General features: G+C 39.8%; 1 protein-coding gene across 2 annotated transcripts in view; it reads right to left on the bottom strand.

Annotated features, from left to right (window-relative positions):
- igf2bp1 (insulin-like growth factor 2 mRNA binding protein 1) overlaps nucleotides 1-20,000 on the bottom strand; it is a 47,759-nt gene that overhangs the window by 26,219 nt on the left and 1,540 nt on the right. For both annotated transcript variants that reach the window (XM_060043074.1, XM_060043082.1), the window contains exon 2: nucleotides 19,723-19,783. In XM_060043074.1, the coding sequence (XP_059899057.1) occupies nucleotides 19,723-19,783 (61 nt within the window). The remainder of the gene's footprint in view (nucleotides 1-19,722; nucleotides 19,784-20,000) is intronic.

Genomic DNA, 20,000 nt, shown 5'->3' with positions numbered 1-20,000 from the left:
CAAATCCCAAAGCAACTCCCAAACTAAACAAAACATTTCATCAGATGAATAAAACTCACACCTATGTTTTCCCTCTCTCTACTGCTATAGTTTAAAGTTCCCATGAGCAGGTCCACAACAGTCAATATTACTATGAAATGCTGAGAAATAACAGACAGAGCAACGCCAGTGAAAATAAATGCACTCTAAACCCAAAGACCAAGAAAATGCGAAGATTAAAAAAACACCTGTCTCCCGCATGACTGGTGACATGGGACTGAGACACGCAACAGAGAAGCGATGGCTAGCGGTGCTCTCTTACTGTTGCGGTACAAACACTGGCCGGCGAATGCTGCTGGTTAATATTTGATGAGCCTTATCTAGCCAGCAGAAAATCATGGATGAATATTTTATTGCTAATGTGCAGAAGCCATTTTCTAGATCCTCCTCCTTAGCCCCCACACACCACCTCTGACCCATCATGTAGCATGGTCTAGCTTAGCGTTCACACAAATTTCACATATAGCTCCACCCCACGCCCCTCACTTAGGTCTGCTTTGATGTTTCCGACAAACCCGATGGCCAACAGTATGTTCTTGGACTTAAAAACTTTGACCCAATGCAGGATTTTACGTATGGCGTCTGAAACCTTTTCAGTTTGCAGAGCCATAATAATTTAAGTTTATTTTAAATTTTTCTTAGAAGAGCCAAAGAAGAATAACATAATTCACCCATTTTAGGGAAGATATTCTTTCACAGCAAATAAGACAAGACCATTAAGGCTGGAAATAATTACATTTAGTAGTAGTGATATAGCCTTTTTATTGTCAACTCTGATTGAAGATGATATTATTACGGCTCGTGTACTTGATTAAAGAAAGTTGTTGAATTTGATATGACCCTAACTTTATGATCTTATCCAATTTAAGCAGAAAAGTAGCTTTGTATCCCAGGCAGATGTTTACCAAATATTGTGTTTGAAACGTCCTTTTTGACATCTTAAAGTCTTGTTGCTCAGCCATGTAGGTAAAGTGTCTAACCATATATCTGCAACAATAGAACATGTTAAACCTCTTTTCGCCAGACCTACTAATTTACCACCACCACTCTTCTGTTCTCCCTTTACATCTATCTCTCTAAATCCACCGGATCTCAGGCGCAGGGCTATTTCCATTCCCTTCCTCCTGTTCCTGTATCCCTTTTTCTCTACCGTACTTCTATATTATCCCGGTCTGTATTTCTGTCTATCAGTCTCTCTGAGTTAAGCGCTCTGACTTGAGGGGAGCCTCTCTTCTCTCTGCTAAATATTAGGAGCTTGAGGCCACACTGTACACTGTACAGGCTTTAAATAGACATTACAACACAGCGAGAGATAGATCGAGGGAGGAAGGGAGGTGTTTGTGTGTGTGGCTTTGTGAGAGAGAGAGAGAGAGAGAGAGAGAGAAAGAGAGAAAGAGAGAAAGAGAGAAAGAGAGAGAGAGAGAGAGAGAGAGAGAGAGAGAGAGAGAGAGAGAGAGAGAGAGAGAGAGAGAAAAAACAGGAGAGAGTTACTCAGGGGACTTTCAGGAATGATGTGCCACTTGTTCAGAGGAGCCGAAAGCTGGGGAGGGAATCAACTGATTACACTTTAAAAGGATGCCAAGAAAGGTCTCAAAAACGGCAAATTTTCACTTTTTCATAACTTGTTGTGTGACATTCTGGTACTTTGACATTCAGGTATTCATTCTTTCTACAGTCACACCTTGAGGATTCCCCAGACAGCTTTGCTGTTGACCGTAAAGCAGCTCAATACACACCATGTAAAACAAAGCGGAGGTGGAGGGAGTAGGGAGGAAAACTTATGCAGCATTCCTGTGGATATTCACATATTAAAGCTGAACAACCATGGTTTGTTTCTTTACTTAAAAGACAACTATGGCCTTCCCCCCCGAATTTGAGGATCAATAGTCATGGAATAGTGGGTGAGAGGGATGTAGTCTTATTCCGTTCTTGGTGGTGGGAGTAGTAACACAGAATACAGGGGGACCTGTATGACATCAATATATGGTCAGACATGTTGCTTAGACTCTGCCCTAAAGAGAAAATATGTTAATTCTACAGTTAGATTTCAACACTCATCATAGCGGAAGAACATGGGCAAATCCCCCCCCCTCACACACACACACACACACACACACACACACACACACACACACACACACACACACACACACACACACACACACACACACACACACACACACACACACACACACACACACACTTTGAGCATAATGCTGATAAAATTCGAGAGAGGCAATTGATTTGTTGGAAGTCTAATGGATCAGTCAAAATATATCTAAGCCTAATTGGCAACCGTTGATAATCAAGGTGAACCAAGAGGTGCGACTCCGCAGTTATACCCCTGGAATTTGTTTCGGAGGAGGGAACCTATATTCTGGGTCAAAGTTGTCGTTATCTACTCTGTTGTGACCCTGCCTGCTCGCGTGCCGGGAGCAGCAGCAGCTAGGGCCTCCATTTTGCAGCAATGGCATGACAAGAGCGTCTCCATTTTGAGAAGACCCAGCGTTCACTCTGAACTTTGAATAACGATGTTGGGTTATATAACGATTTATATGCAATCTGCATTTGTGTGTGCCATGTCATGATGAGGTTCTTTATAAAGGCGGATATAGATGTGTGGGGGTAGAACATGGGATCTACGTTCGCGCGTGTCATTCATAATAATGCCTACCCGATACGTAAATTGACACCAGGTATAAATTATGTTGTAATGAATTGCTGAAAGAAATAGATCTAAAAAATACGTTATGTTTCAACGGTCCTGATTGGAACATTGTAGCGAAATGCGTTTTGTTGCGAACGGTCGAACCTCTTGATAAAAAAAGGTTAACATTTTCTCAAGCAGATCCTATACGCATATAATCTTTTTGTTAATAGAACTGAGAATAGCCAATATGTGCAGAAAGAGGTATACTGCACCTTTCTACTTCTGCTTTGAGCCATTCACGGACCCCGCGCCCCATTCCAACACCCCCTCCTTCTCGCTCATACTCGCCATTTTGTGGTGCCTATAGCCATTTTATGTTATGTGCGCACTAGGTGGCCCCTCGAATAGACAGAGGGAGAGAAAGAGAGAAGGGGGTTGGGGTGTCGGAAGGCAGCAGAATGAACTATGGCCTTTATTAAAACCACTTCTAGGCTAAATTAGTTCGTTTGTTTCACGAGCGACAGTAGTAAGTGTTCATTAATCGTAGAGTATACTTACCCCAATTAATTGTTTGAACGACGAGGTGTATCTACAAACTTTGGCGCCTTGAACATAAAGTCTTGCGGCTCGTGTACTTGATTTTATTAAATTCCAATTCAAAGAGGAAAACAAAATCAATCCCCAATCGTTCTGTAGCCTATATCGCTCGCCTGTGTTTCCAACACACTATAAGCCTATCCTTTTGAAATACAAACGTGTTAATGTCCAAACGAGATGCTGGCTAATGACTCCAAATTATGCAAATGATTCTGATTAGCTTATAACCCAATGAATTTGACAATTTAACAATGTCGGGGGAAACGTCGATTCCGCTGAAATAACCTACCACACGTATCATACACGACATATTACGGGCATTAACAACACGTTTTCAATTGCAACAGCAGTAACCCCTGTGTGCTACAGTAAAAGCAGTGCTACGATACATCAACATCACTCCTGTTTTTCACACAAACATGTGACAGCCACAGAGTGCAGCCATCTTGACGAGACAACGCCCATTTACTACGACGAATCTCCCTCACATGGCGCCGCAGAACAGCGTTTACCGGCACACTGCATGCCCGCTACATACAGATGAGCCATGACGTTATCACTTCCAGGCCCACATATAGAGAGCGCATGCACGACTTATTCCTCTACTTTAGGCCTACATCGCCTTGCATTGTTAGAGGCTTAAGACACTATAGGCTCGTGCACCATAGCTCACTAATGCCTTTTTATCGGCTTATAGCCATCTGTTAAACCCCCGGGTTCGACTAGGCCTACATGGTAAAGAATTCCGGGGGGTGCCTATAGTGATCACTATAGCCGTCACCAAAGCTTAATTGTTATACGATGGTTATACTGAGTGCGTCTAATGGGAATGTAGTTATGAAAGGAAAGCATGGCGCCTTCCTCTGCACTGCAAAGAGCCAAACCATCTTCTACGTACACGGAGAAATAACAACAACGCTGCGTGTTGAGGAAAGCCAGCATCTGCCCCCGCCCCCCTATAGAACCCACGCGACGTCGACACACCTTCACCAGCGCGCGCCCGCATAGGCTGCTGGCTCTCTGCGTTATTCCCGGGCTCCGCCAGTAGGGGACGAGAACGTGTCTTCATTCATAAAGTCAGTGAAAACTACTCGAGAGTACTACGACGGCTAGAGGGGGAGGCGCCCGTGACCAGCGCACCGCCCACGACAATAGAAGAGCGAGGGGAGGAGGGGGAGAGAGCAAGAGAGAGATAGCGGTAGGAAGGGAACGGCACGCCTATAGTGCATGGGGCGGGGTGGGGGGATTTCAAATAATTATCGTGTTAAAAAAATAATCCCATTTTATCGTGTTTAATATGAGGATCAATGAAGAAAAAAACGAAATGACTTCCCTTTTTTTTTTTCAGAACTGGCAATTGCCATGTTATGGTAAAGGCAATATATATACGAGGATTCTCCCTCTATAACAAGGAGAATTTCGGAGTACCTCGAAGCGTTTAGGAACTAAATATATTTCCTTTTTTGACTCCACAGGTCAAACAGCAAGAGCATGATGTAAAAGGCCGGTGAATAAAAAAACTATCGAGCATATTTAGGGACTTCTGATTTCCTGTAGGCCTATATTGTAGCCCACATATAAATAGGACGCAAATATGTCGGCAACTAGGCCTACGATCATCACAAAAAATGTCAAAAATGAAACAATAAACAAAAAGTATATAGTCGTCAGAGAACACTTAACTCAATGTGGATTTCAACTTGCCTTTAAAATCAATAAACATACATGGATATCTTTCCTCCAAAGATCCACAATTTAAAACAATTATTATGTAAAAAAGGGTTAGGTTAAATAATAATAATAATCATTTCCTAGACACAGGAATTAGTTAGTTTGGTTTTTCTTAATGGGAAGGTAATGAAATAGGGCTAAATATGTTTATAGTTTAGTATATATAAGGGTTAAAATATGTAATTACCATCCACGTGTTGGTCTAAATGTAGGCTTAAATTATTTTAAATAACCTACAAACGTGTTATTGGAGAAGAGTTATTCAATTCAGAAGATTTAACAACTTGCCTCTAAAATAAAAGGTAAAAACTAAACCTATTGCACACAAGTCCTGAGTGAATTGCAGGATACTAACTTGCACTGAATAGTTCGTCTTTACTAATCAGAATATTTATCATTAGACAAACAAGGTGTAAACTAAATAGGAATTTATAGCTTAGGATATCTCTCCAAGAGCCACAACCAAGAAGGCCTAGCCACAATCTTCCTACCCATAACTTCCACATAACGGCGTTGTACTAAATGATATAACTGAATAATACTGAACTGAATAGTTTTGTGCGACACATAAGGGAAAAGTATATAATAAAGAATGTAGGGGACCATGCATTCAAGTCATTATATTAAACAAACATCATGCAGCTCAACCCAGCAACAGCCTTAGAATTTCCATTTACGCTTTGATCGATTAAAGAAAGCAATGGAAGTAACTATAGAAGTAAGCACAACAATGCCTTTCATCTAATCATGTCTGATCTCGTAAAGTGATGAGCTACTTAACATTACAGCTCACATGTCTGTGACACAATTTTCTGCAGACTGGATTTCAGAACGATTAGATGAATAGCTTCCATTTCGCTATGCGTAAGATCCCGTTTAGTGAGGCCTAAATGTATATGATTAAAACTCAAATTACCTAGAAGAAATACAAAACATAAAGAATTACCCTTGCAGACAAGATTACTAACGTCACACAGAAACAAATTCAGGAACTGCAGCACCGGAGTGGATCAGAGGTTGAGTTAACAAGTGAAACTAAGTAAGTTTATTTCAGAGTAGTTTAAGGAGCTCTTGTATATGATCCAAATCAGCAATACCACTGTTGGCCTCTAACTGATATCAAATAATAAATGTATTTTAGAGAATGTTACTGTTAGAATGTGTACATTTAGGCAATCAACATCAAACTATGAAAATAAGTACTTTTCGTATCTTTGAATTAAATCATATGTTTAATAATTAGTATTCTAAAATATTTTTTATGCATCAAAACTTTATGAACAAACGAGAATAACATTTAGAGACATATAACGTCTGATCGCAAGGGAAGTATATACTTTCAACAAGATCATAAACCATACATCATTTTTCCTTCTTTTTTTTTAAATGGCTTGCATAACTTCATGTCCAACCTTTAAGTATTATCGAAACCCATTCTGTGAATTATTTTCTATTTCACAACAATTAACCTATTAATACAATTCTATGGCGTCACACGAATAAGACCAGGCATTAGAATGAGGCGGTTGACTGATGCTATCAGCTCTACACATTGCTTTGCTATCATAGTACTTTTAACATCCGATAAGACAAGAGTGACAACCCAACACACAACGATGAAATCGGGCTTGCATAACTGATATTGTTTTATCAGTTACGCATCAGTTTTCCCTATTGTCAGGGGTAAACACTGAGATGTGTCAATCATTTACAAAATAAAGTTATACATTATACATGGTCTTTGTTCAACAGATAATTGAAGGATTTCTTACTTCCTTCATCAAAATAATAATATAATTGCCCTCTACTCTGAAAAAAGAATGCGGGAGGATTTGGTGGAGTAGAGAGAAGCGCCTTTTCTGTGTGTGTGCCTATGTGTGTGCTTGCAGCAACTTTGACTCTGTGTTGAATGTCTGAGGGCCCTGGCTGGGGCCTACTAACACCTACAGCCCTACTGTAACCAATGGCCAGAAGTGAGCCATCCCCTGCTGGCAAAACCTGAAATGTGAACATGCACACTTGAGTAACACACAACAGCCATGGACACAATATGTGCACAAACAGAGACATATAAATGCACAGAAACCCATTTACTTTGAAAATGTGAAATGGGCGTGTTCTATGCATTCTGTATTATGTTTCGCTAATACAACATATTTCCTTGTAAAACAGGTCGGTCTAGGAAAGGAACACCAGGAATGTGAAAGAAACCTTTAAGATTTGATAGTATCATAAAAAGGCAAGGGCTATTCAGGGCACAAACACTGGTCTCAGCTGTGTGTTGGCCCCAAGCAGGACTTATATATATGACCTGCATGGCAAGTGGACACCAAAGCAATCAGAGGAAGTTATGCTGATGAGTAACTCTAACAGGGTTTTGGTAATTATGTCATTTTTGGTTTTACACATGAATACGATGATTGTGGAAAGCATTTGAGCTAACGAGGGGGACTTAACCCTTTTCCTTAAGTGTCTTCTTTGGGTGCAACATTTGGACATCAGCTGGATAACAATGTCCATCAGAATAATTCCTTCATTCAGAATGGCCATATTAGACCAATATAGGGCTTATGTAACTTCCATAAATTGTTCAGGTATACGTTTTACAAACTAACTTGATTCCAAAGAAAGGAAGCAATTATTAAGATTTAGAAATCAATCAATAAGGAAAGAAAAAAAGAAAAATAAAGGGGGAAATATGTAATGTTTGATAGGATCGTAAGGTATGTAACATATGTTCTGTGAACATGGTTAATGGTTCTCATATCTTTAATCTCTGAGAAGCTGAACCTCTTGGTTATCATGGACACACAGTCATCACATTCACCAATATCACCTAGACCGTTATTTCATCTTGCAACTGTTTCTGTCTATCTGTCTAAGTTATTTAGTACCGGTCGGATTCTGAAAAGTTCTTTCATCTACTGAACATTAGATAACTGTACATCCATGATGTCTGTTTTCCCTAAAAGAAAATAATTGAAATTGAATAGCAACTAATTCTGAGCAGCACTGTAGAGTTGTCGCTATAGTGCAGGAGAAATGTAACATTAGCCATTACACTGATTCTAAGAACCTCAGGTTGCTTGCTGTTAAATCATATTAAAAACTTGAGTGAAGAAGCAATCTGTGGCTGGGAGCAAATGATTTGCCTTAGGAAATATCTCTTATCGTTTAACCGGTTAATTTATCTATATGAGTCTATAAAACGTCCAATATATTGTAATCAGTAACCAGAGGCCATATTAGCTTCTTAAATTAGCCTGTTAAGCCTGCAAGCAAATTTAGGATTTATTCTTTCATATGATTTTAAAGAGAAGACTCAATTGATTAATTATCCAAATTATCATTGAATCAATTAATTTACTGCCAAAGAACAATTGCATTTAATGATTATATGCTATTCAACTTTTTTTTGCTAAATTGAATAAATTGTTGTTTTAATACTTGCAGTTGCCATCAAACAACAGCTTTTTGTGCTGTTTTTGACCAAAAGTTTCGGCTCTACTTTTGAGTCACCTTGAAAAGCAAAGTGATGTATGAGGAAAAACACTGCTGCTGCCTTTCTGAAAGTGTTGAAATGGCACACACAGGAATGTCCAAACGCACACACACAATCATACACAAGAAAGAGCAAAAAAAATAAATTAAATCCAGAATTCCAGAAAGCCGCAGTCACATACTGTACTCTCATGCTCTCACAGCCACGCACACACATTGCTATTCACATCCAGACCACGTGAGCATGTTATATGTATTGGATATGGCACACCCCTGAATGCACACACACCCCCACAAGCACATACCCACTTTAGGGAGGAAGGGGGGAGGATGAAGGGGAGGGAAAAAAAGAGAGAGAGAAGAAGGAAGCGTGCACGCATGCACAAACACGCACATACACATACACACACACAGACACACACACACATAACAATACTGGTGGGTAGGGGATGGGGCTCCAACACTCGGGCAGTGTTTGTGTATGTGTGTCTATGTGTGTGTGTGTGTGTGTGTGTGTGTGTGTGTGTGTGTGTGTGTGTGTGTGTGTGTGTGTGTGTGTGTGTGTGTGTTGAGCCATACCAACAACTCAAGCCTGTATATGTGACATGTGACCAAGCGGCACCGCCTCCATTTTAACCCTTGAGAAGCCGGATAGGGAGAGATAGAGAGGGCATACTCACATGAAAAACAGTGCCAATTTCAATTACATTCAAGATGTGTTTAAATGGAAAATCAGTTGCATAAGATTACTAGAGCATAGTCGAAAGATTACATTCCCCTGACATGTAGTTAGCGCCAGCAGATGAATAGAGCAGAACAGAGCAGCAGCCTACTATACTGGTAGGTAGGGGGTGGGGCTATAGCTTTCCTACCGCACTATGGAAAAGCTGGGCTACAATGGGTTTGGATGGTATAGTAGGTTGTATGCAAGTATAGGTCCAACACATATTGGGTTGAGTCAGGTTGATCAGTTGAGTTACAACCAACGCATAAAGAAATTATTCTGGTCAATTGGATCATCCAAAAAGACCACAGGCTTTTTCTTTTGAAAGGTGGTTGACCAATCTCAGATGACCAAAGCCATCTTCAGACCAAGCCGATAAATTGAAAGAAATATTAGTAGGAAATTAGTTGAATATTTAATATACAGAAGCAGCAGTGTCGTGATGTTAATGCAATCGTTAACGTACATAATGTTGACCATTATATAAGATTACACTCCAACAATGATAGCAACCAAAGCAGATGCATACACTTCACCGATATCAGAGATGGCATCTTTAAATACACATCCATTCATAATCCCTTTGTCTCCGTTTTGATTTGTTCTCATGTTTATTTTTCCTGTTCAGCTGATTCTGCATTCCATCAAGATGACATCAGATGGGACAGTGTATCCCGGGAACCCCAACCCTTTTGAGTGTGGAAGAATGAGAAATGTTGTTTATGTATCCTCAATGTTTGTAAACAACGAGAATCATGTCCTTGTTGGCTTAACCATAGCCTTAAAGCAACATCATAAGATTCATAGGCTTAGGTCGAAACAAAACAAACGGTTTAGCAACGTTCAATATTACGTCATTGTTGTTTTAACATGCTGAACATTAGTGATCTTGGATTTCTTCTATAATAGGAGAGGATTCTACCCTGATCTGGATTTACTGGATTATTGAGACTTTATTAGTATGTGGTTAAGCAACTGCTTAGGGTTCAAGATTAATTAATTTGCATGACATCTACATGTTAATGTTCTTGAGAACATTTATTGTGAAATAATTATTGGCTAAATAGCCTACATTCTGGTTGGGAGATGAGACATGGCCTCAAACAGATATCTCTTTATTCACCTGCCCACTCTATCTCTATATTCCCCACCTTTGTCTCTTCATTCACTTCTCCGCTATATCTTTATTCTCACCACAACATTAAAACACTGTATTCACAATAACTTAATATCTCTATTTTCAACAAATTTGTTAGGCTCTATATTCAGCGCTTTTATATCTATATATTCATCACCACATTATGTCTTTGTATTCTTTCTTTGTATAACCATCTTTATACCTCTATTTTCACTAACACGCTATAGCTCGTTATTAACAACCCTATATCAACCACCACATGATATCTCTATAGTCTCTATAGAGAGAAAGAACAAAAGAAAAATAAGAAGAAGCATAAACAGGTTAATGTTTTCAAAGAACCTACTTGCAAAGTTGTAATCTTACAAAACATGAAAAAAGTTGTGAAACGAAGCTAACAATGAAAGTCAGCTCACTCTCTCAATTGGTTAAAATCCTCATAACAAGGAAGATGTCAAGACAGGAAGCTCTATTTAAGGCAACAGCCTGACAGCCAATCATAAAGAAGTATGAGACGTGTGAAAACATACTGAAAGCCTCGTCATATCCTATGATGACGTCCTGAATCTCTGCAGTGACTTAAAACAGGTTAGGACTTTGGATTTGCATGAGCTACTGTAAAGTCCTCCCAAACAATGTGCGTAAAACAGTGCTGCGTGCAGACACAAGCATACCAACATGCACAAACACACCCATACACTTGGTATTGTGGTTTGTTAACCTATATGACACATACAGAGTTGTGTATGTGAGGCGAATGTGCATAAGGTGTGCCTGCTACCACACAACGCAAAAGAGAACCAGTGATAAAAATACCATGCTTATGTCAAAATAAGAGAGGAATTAAACAAAAAATAGTAATTATTTATGATATTTTCATTGCCAGGCAAAGAACAAATGAGATGCTTTTGGTTGTGGAAAAAATGGCAGCGGTGCATTGTCCTAACCTAGGCCAGGGGCTTTGCATGTAACAAATTAATCTATGTTTTGCTGATTCATAACGAGAGTATGGGGAAGTTAAACCAAAATGGGAACAGAAATGGTAGACCTAACTTTTAGATTTTGAATGGATTTGTTGATGATGTTTTACTTAATACTATAATACTGTAACTATTGTAAAAAAATATCTAAAAACAGTCAAAGATTTCACATTTAGATATGTAAAATCTAAATGTTTTCCTTTTACAAAAGAGTAAGGCCTAATTTTTGGAAAATGGATAGTGGATATTAATTTAGTGGTATGGCATTTGACAAAATATTCAATAACAGCTTTGCCAAGAAAGTTATTGAATGAAGAGTTGTAGAGAATTGTAGTAATCAAGCAATTTTTTTTTGATAAAATGGCAACTATCCAAAATGATCTGATTTAATTTGTTCTAAATTAAGATAAAAATGTAGAACAAATGTATTTTTGATGAATATGAACATTGATAACAAACTTCTTCAGAATTTAATTAATTTAACAGAATTGCCTTTGTTTCATCCAAATACTTTTCAAACACGTCATCGAAGAAGAAAAGAAAGATAAACATAATATAATATAATATAATAAATCTATTTCCTAAAGGATTTGGGGCGATACAATTGTGTCACTGGCATAAGTATGATGACATTTATTTTTAAGTCTTTGATATGCCAACTTCTACATCTTTAACTCATTCTCTAAATTATTAACACTCACACTAAATAAAAAGCTTTGCATACATTTTTTCATTAAAATGCAATATTAAAATGATATAGTTTAATTACCCACACACACATATTAAATGTAATCTATATTAATCTACCAGGCATGAAATTAAATGTTAACGCTTATCTACAATTATACATCCTAATGTGCCTATATACTGGCTTCATGTCATGCATGACATGAAGCATGCGAATCTAAGGGGGGACAAAAAGACGAAGATCTGTTATTATTCAGATTAGGACTACGTTTTGGAACCATGTTGAATCCGTCAAGCAGAAATATCAACTCCAGCTCTCCATTTCCTCCCCCCCCTTGCCCTATGTATGGGGGAAGGCTAAGGGAACGAAGCAGAGCACTGTGCACTATGTACTTTCAATGATTTTTCAATCGTCCATCTGCAGCTGTGTTTCTGCAGGGCGTTCAATGTGCGTGTGTTTGTGTGTGTGTGTGTGTGTGTGTGTGATTGTGTGTGTGTGTGTGTGTGTGTGTGTGTGTGTGTGTGTGTGTGTGTGTGTGTGTGTTTGTGTGTGTGTGTATGTCTGTGAGTGCATGCATGTGTGTATGTGTTGGTATGCATTTACTGTAAACTGTACAGAAACGGATTGCTATCATGTTCACAACTGCTTGACAGCTATGGGCACTCCTTCCGCCGAGGTCCACTACAGTACAGTAGATGCCTCTACGTCATTGGCGGATCCTTTCGGCCTAGTATAAGTAAAAATTGTGATAAGCCGTCCAACCTGGCTTAACACTGGCATTTGTCAGCTGTTAGTGTCCAAATATAATTTTTGTTGGTCATATTGTAAGCAAGATATCCTACCACCCAGAGTTTGGGGGAAAATAAATAAGCTTACTGCAACGCACGCCCACATCAAGAGGTTCCTAAGACTAAATGAATCGCAGGTATGCAAGTAGGTTAGGTGTTCCTTAGATTTTATCAACATTCTGCCTGCGTGTGCACTGTTGTGTTCATAGCAGGAGCCCCGTGATTGTCAGGCGTTCTCTGCGTGGGCACTTTTAACACATCAACCCCCCCCCCCCCCCAACTCACAATCAGGTCGCCATATCTCACTTGTCTTTCCCGCTCTTGTTCAAACCCAAGCACGACCGCACCTGACTAGTGACTCTCAACCAACACACATACACTCAAAGGGGACCAGACTCTCCCCAACTCTCTCTCTCTCTCTGCCTCTCTCGCTTTCTCACCCTTGCTTCCTTGGCTAACGTCAGTTCGACCTAATGCTTAGCCCTGCATTTCCCCAGTCACTGCGGTCATGCATGTGCCAGCGTTGCTAAAAATGTGAAACGAAAGAGAAGCCAAGAAGGAAAATGCGGCAAAGTGAAAGCTGAAGAAAAGTAAGATTTTCAACAACCAAAACGATCGGTTGATACGACAATGAAAATAAGAAATATCATGAACTGAAGAGATTGAGAGGGAAAGAGAGAGAGAAAGAGAGAGACAGATGGTTTTAACCAAAGAGAAGAAACAATTGCCATGGGAGGGTGAGGTGGGAGGGAAGTGGGGTCTTCTTCTTAAAGAGACAGTCGCCTTTTAGCCCTTCACCTACATCATCCCTGCAGAACCCAGTCTTCCCTTCTTATAGCCTCTGATGCTACACATTGCTGTTGGCCGTCATAACCAATGCATAAGACATTGTTACAGTGCATTCTAATGGGAGCCCTACTAACATGCGTGTGCATGTGAGTATGGTTTAAATCTATGTCTTCTTTGGATATCCGACTTGCAAATCCATCATGAGAAGCCAGTTAGATAGGGATTCTAAACCTAAATCTGTTTTAATCATCTCCTGCTCTCTTTTTTCTACAACTATCGGTCTACCCTGTGTTCCTCAAATTGCTTCCGCTGATCTAAAGAAGTGTGGAGGTGGTTGAGGTGGGGCTGGGGGTTCCATTCGGCTGGAAGGATGCAGAGAACATATCAAGATTCAGCATGATGTGTGTGTGTGTGTGTGTGTGTGTGTGTGTGTTTGTGTGCGTGCCTCAGCGTGCGTGAATGCATGTATGTGTATGCCGGGGGGCGTAGGAGCAAAAAGGAAATAATGCAGGAAAGGAAAATGAAGGGGAAGGGATGAAAGGAAAAGAGGAAAGGATGTGCTGTGTGTTCCCGAAGTTGAGAAGAATAAGAAGACAAGAAATACAGGAAGACTATAGAAGAAGCCAGCGGACAGGGAGAGAGGGAGAGAGGGAGAGGGAGAGAGAGAGAGAGAGAGAGAGAGAGAGAGAGAGAGAGAGAGAGAGAGAGAGAGAGAGAGAGGTGAGGCTTCTGCGCTGTCGCTTCCCTGCGTGCGCGAGTAGCGAGGGAGCACGAGTGAGGCAGCCTAGCAGGGTGGGTGCGGGGTAGAGGGGAGGAGGAGGAAGCTCTTGTTTCATGTGCCACTGCTGCTGGAGCTGGAGCTGCCGCCTCCTCCTCCTCCTCCTCCCCCCCCCCCTAACTGGTCACAGGGATTCCTGCAAGACGATTGGTCGCGCCCACTCCCGTTTCTCCGCCCACCGGCCTCCCCTCCCCCAACCATGCCTTCCACAGGATGGAACGGTGTAGTTTAGCCTACACCGTGAGCGGAGAGGAATAGAAGTGAGTGGTGTGTTTCTCTCACTCTCAAATCCAACTGCTCTGTCCTCTCTCTCTCCTTCTCTCTCTCTGTCTCTCTCTATCCTACTGAACGACCAACTGTGCATGCATAATATAATATAAACACAATTGAAACAGCTTTATAAATGCACTTCCTTATGTTAAGCATTTGGACAGTATCCTGTCACTATTAACACACTTAAATGTTAAAAATAATACAGATTAAATTGTATTTATTTATTAAGGACACATAATGTGTAGTAATTTAATTACATTTAGGCTGACACAGTATGTTACAGAAACATATATCTAGACTTGTACACCTTCTAAGGACTTTTGGAAATACAAGATTGTGGTTACACATTTTGGCGGGTTATTCAGCTGTTTTCTAGTAAATAAGAACATAGATATTGTCTTTTCTACTACGCCTATCAAGAAAAGGGACTATAGAAGTCTGTCGACTTTGTAGAGTTGCACCGAAGTGCCAGAAAGCAGAAAAACATCAACTGGATATTTAAAAAGTATTTAAAAACAATACAAGCCAAGATGTGTTGCATTCATGTCACAAATATTAACCCTTTCCTTGTTTTTGCTGACGACTAAAATGGGAATGTGTGTAACGTGTGCATAGCGCTCGGATGTGAAACATGTAGACTCCATGGCTTTCACATGTATCAGCCATAGGTCAGTGATCGATCTCCCACTCTACAGGGTTGGTTTTGAGCAAGAAACTGCAGACTCTTCTGAATGACTTTCTGAGCTCTGATATCATCAGTAAGAAAATGAGGGAGGGGGGGGAGATTTTCCCTACAGGGATCAATACAGTATCGCATCACATGATCAAAGGCTCCTCAAGCTTCCTCAAATCCTGCCCTTTTCTGATGAATTATTGTTGTGTTTTTTTCTCCTGCTTGTTTTACATGTGACCCCCATCTAGGCAGTCCCCCACCCCCAACCCACTCACACACACACATAGACTAACTTAACCTGGTGAAGCTACGCTAACACCAACACGCACAAAAAATCCCCACGTAATGCCCATTTAACACCAAGCACTCATTATAGTTAGTAAAAGTCTGATTCTTAAATTCTTGTTGGATAGTAATTAAGTTATATTGTGCAACGCCTAGCCTATTTTTGGAAAGATAATATATTTTAAGAGAAATCTTGAATAATTGCCAATAACATTTTGTGATTGTTAAAGTCCATCTTCGGCAATGAGAGTTTGTAACAGTTATGTATGCACACTCGTCATTTGTTCAGCATGTTCTGTGATACAGGGTGTGTCAACAGTACAAATGTACAAGATTTACTGATAACCACAGGGATTTTTTTTTACAGTTTCCAGTTGTTAATAATAGTGTGCATTCTGTATTACTGATCAAACTATTTTGAAATTACTGCGCTGGTCAAACTGGAAGTTAAACTGCATAACTGCACAATTATACAACCCCTTTGAAGCCCAAAATGTGTTACAACATTTACAGAATTTATTGTTGGTTTCAACACAAAAATTGGCTGGATAACTGTAAATATTTTTAAAGTTTAAACTAGTATGTAAAGGCTAAACTATAGCTGCAAGCTTGTGAGTCAGACTAGACTAGTACAACCATCTAGCACACATCTATAGGACTGTTACAATTTATAAGCTACATTTTTAGCGGAGGATCTTATCTGGACCATGCTACGAAGCCTCCAATCAGTTTGGCCATATCCTAATATGGGGCAACATGATTTTTTTGGTCTGATTGAGGCTGGCTTCATGTCTTAGCATAACAAATATTGTCCATTTATTTAAGCCTAGATGGACTTTGATTGTTATGAATAAAAAAGTATTCAAAGTCATTATTGTGGAAATGGAAAATATTGCAGAGTGGCCAAGAGAATGATATCTTTAGGGGTGCTATCCTGGAATTAACTTTCAACCAAAGTAAATCAAAGCCATTTAATTAATAACTCCCAAAAGAACAAATAAAATAGGATAGAGATGACAGGTAAAGTAGAGATGAGTTTCTCTTTCTAACAGACCAAAGGGCTGACAGATATATACACACAGGTATAAAGGTTATGACTGCAGGGTGTATACAAACACAAGTGACTCATTTCATGTATCCACCATTTAAAATGGCGAGCAATAAAGTGGAATAAACCTTCACCATTTTACGCAGTTAATCAGACTCCCAAACCCAGAGTCCCTTGCACTGAGTAAAAAGATCTCATTCGAAAAAATAGGAACCCAAAGCTCACAATGTGTCATAAAATACATTTTTATCCAAAAATTGCAGTATATTAACCAAGCATAACTGAACACAAGCAAAGGTGTTTACCGGATTTATTATAAGTTTACATTTCCATTCTTTGATGCAAGTGCTTTTTTCTTCTGGTTTTAATAACCTTCTGAACAAATATATCCATATGGTCACACAGATGAAGGTGGGGAGAGGTTTGTAACCATGAAAGCCTCCATCCCCTCAACAACGCCCCTTCCCCTCGAACCAACAGGCGCTCTCTCTCTCTCTCTCTCTCTCTCTCTCTCTCTCTCTCTCTCTCTCTCTCTCTCTCTCTGTCTCTCTACCACACACACTTCTTTTTTTTCCATTCACTGACTTTTTCTCTTTCTGATTGTTTCTCCTTGCCCCCCAACCCCCACCGTTACCTAATTCTCTATCCTAACCCCTCGCTGTCTATAATGGCCTCCCTGAAACTCTTCTAAAGTGACTCTGTTTCTATTGACTATATGAAACCATGCTTAATACAGGCCTATACTTCTACTTTTGTGCAATGTGCATTGATGTATTGGCACGTCTACCCACCTATTATAGAATATATGCCAAAAATGCTTAATCTAATATACAAAATAAATAATAATAATAATAATTAAAATAGGACCTCTTGCTCTGCGTCAACATTGTGGTTGATGTTTAAAAAAAAATACTTAGCAACATAACCCAATTATTTGGGCCATAGTGCCCTTAAATGCTCATTTATGCTTTGAAGATATGTTTTCGGTCTGATTGTTTGTAATTTCATATTTTAATGCATTTTGCAAAAGAGATAGAAGATAAACAACGGTATAATTGGGGAGAATGTTCCAACCAATTATGCGCAATCATGGTATTTGGGTCTTGTTGCAATTGGACGTCCATTTTAGGCTACCCGTTCCCCACAATATTCAGTTTCACAATTGACTTTTATCACAGGAGGCCAACTGCGTGCATAGGGAAAGGAGCACACATAGAGGGGGAGCATGCCCTGAGCTCCACCGAGCTTCGCCATTTTCCTACAACCAGTGACGTCGTACGACTACTATTTCTGTAGGGTAGGGTGCCCACGTGGAGAGCCAATGTATGGAATGTGAATCTGACTTCAACGGTTAAGAAAGGACCCGCAAACAGTAGCTTTACAGCCTCTATATATGGCGATTTAACGGCATGTCTCATTCAAATCGATTTGTTTGTGATTGTCCATCCGTTCAAATACAATCGTAGACACAGGTGCCATACTATTCTACTATTCTACTACTATGCTACGAACAATTAAGAGGCTTGATTTACATGTGATGGAACGCCAGGCGTATTGTACAATGCATCCAATGAATCAATTTTTAACAATTATTATGTTATCCCTTGTAGGCATACCAATGAACACCTTGAATATAGACAGCATGCGCATGCGTTAAACGCATTCACACACACACACACACACACACACACACACACACACACACACACACACACACACACACACACACACACACACACACACACACACACACACACACACACACACACACACACACACACACACACACACACACACACACACACACACACACACACACGTTTGCTCAAATTGTGAAAGCACGAGTAGACCTATAGGCCAATGTGCGTGAATGCTTAGACCTCGTTATTACCTTGTTATCTGTGCCAAAGGTTACAGTCATGGACGATGTACTATTGGCGAATTCCTACTCTGTCTTTAGCAGGCCATCTCTTGTTCATACACACTCGGCAGAAAACTCACTTGAAAAAACTCCCATTCTGTTTCGTAGTCAGGTTTAAGTTAAGCAAAACAGAAACGTAACCCTCGTTTTAAACGGCCTCAACACGATACTAAGGAGTTACTTCCAAAATAGCATCCACTCGTTTAGAGCTTGATAGGCTACATCATTTAAAAACATATACGTAAAGAACAACGACACACTAACTATATGCAGTATGCGAGTAGACAAACAAATTCGCCCATAGTCGTATTTAAGAGGATTGTTTACACACATAGACAATAAGACAACTATATCTGAACAACTTTAAAAATGCGAACATACAAATAATGTAAAGAGTAACCAATGTCTGTGTTTGACTTATCACACTAGATAATCATATCCAATGCAGCCTTTTATGTTTTCGTATGAGATAATATGTAGTATAAAAAACAGTGTAAATGGATGAAAAAACCGAGCCAAAAATGTAGCTCAAATCTATTAAATGTAGGCTAAAGGGCCATTTGTAATAGGTTCTCAAAATAAACACAACATTAAAATATGTGCTAAAAAAAAGGCTTTATAATATCATTAGGTCCAAACATAAACATGAGTAGCCTTCCGGTGTCCACAGGAAGGCCTGGAGTCTGCTCGACCTACATAGAGAGCATGTGCTCGTAGACTATAATGTGATGACGTTGCAAACAATGTTAACTCGTAGGACCTGTTCGCCCCTTCAACCACAACGACTCAATCAATCCATTTTTAAAGAAACACAAAGCCTACAGCGAAACCTGAATCGCCTTGCATATTAAACAACAGCACCAGCTTTAATTCGCCCATATAGGCAAAAAATGCACTTCCTTCAAACACCAGCCACGATAATAGGGACAATGGTTAAAGCTCGATTTTTAAGGCCTACAATCACTATGTAACAATTTCCCATTTCGAAATCAGTCTATATAACCTAGTACAGGTTTAAATTGTCAATGATTTTCATTTGCACTCGAGGTCGGCCATGTCGGTTCTTTGAAACAACAACTGATGGGTTAAGGGGGAGGGTTAAGCCTTTCTATAGCCTACCTTTGCTTCTTGGGGACGGAGTGCTCGACCTCGATACGTTTCCCATGAAGTTCCACTTTACCTGAAACATAACATAACATGTTAATACACTAGTTATGGAAAGGGACCCCTATCCGTATAGCTCTTGGGCCTACTTAGCTTTTCTGATCAGATATCCACTTCTTCCTCAAGTTATGGATTGTGCAACGTTACATCGAACTCCTGAAACCATAACGTAGGACCAATGTGTCTTATGGTTTATCCATTTTCTGGACATGAGAAAAGTCAGGGATTCCCTG

Source organism: Gadus macrocephalus, chromosome 2 (assembly GCF_031168955.1).
Source record: "Gadus macrocephalus chromosome 2, ASM3116895v1".
Classification (NCBI taxonomy): Eukaryota; Metazoa; Chordata; class Actinopteri; order Gadiformes; family Gadidae; genus Gadus; species Gadus macrocephalus.
The sequence above is the reverse complement of the archived record's forward strand: the minus strand, read 5'-3'. Positions and strand labels throughout refer to the sequence as shown.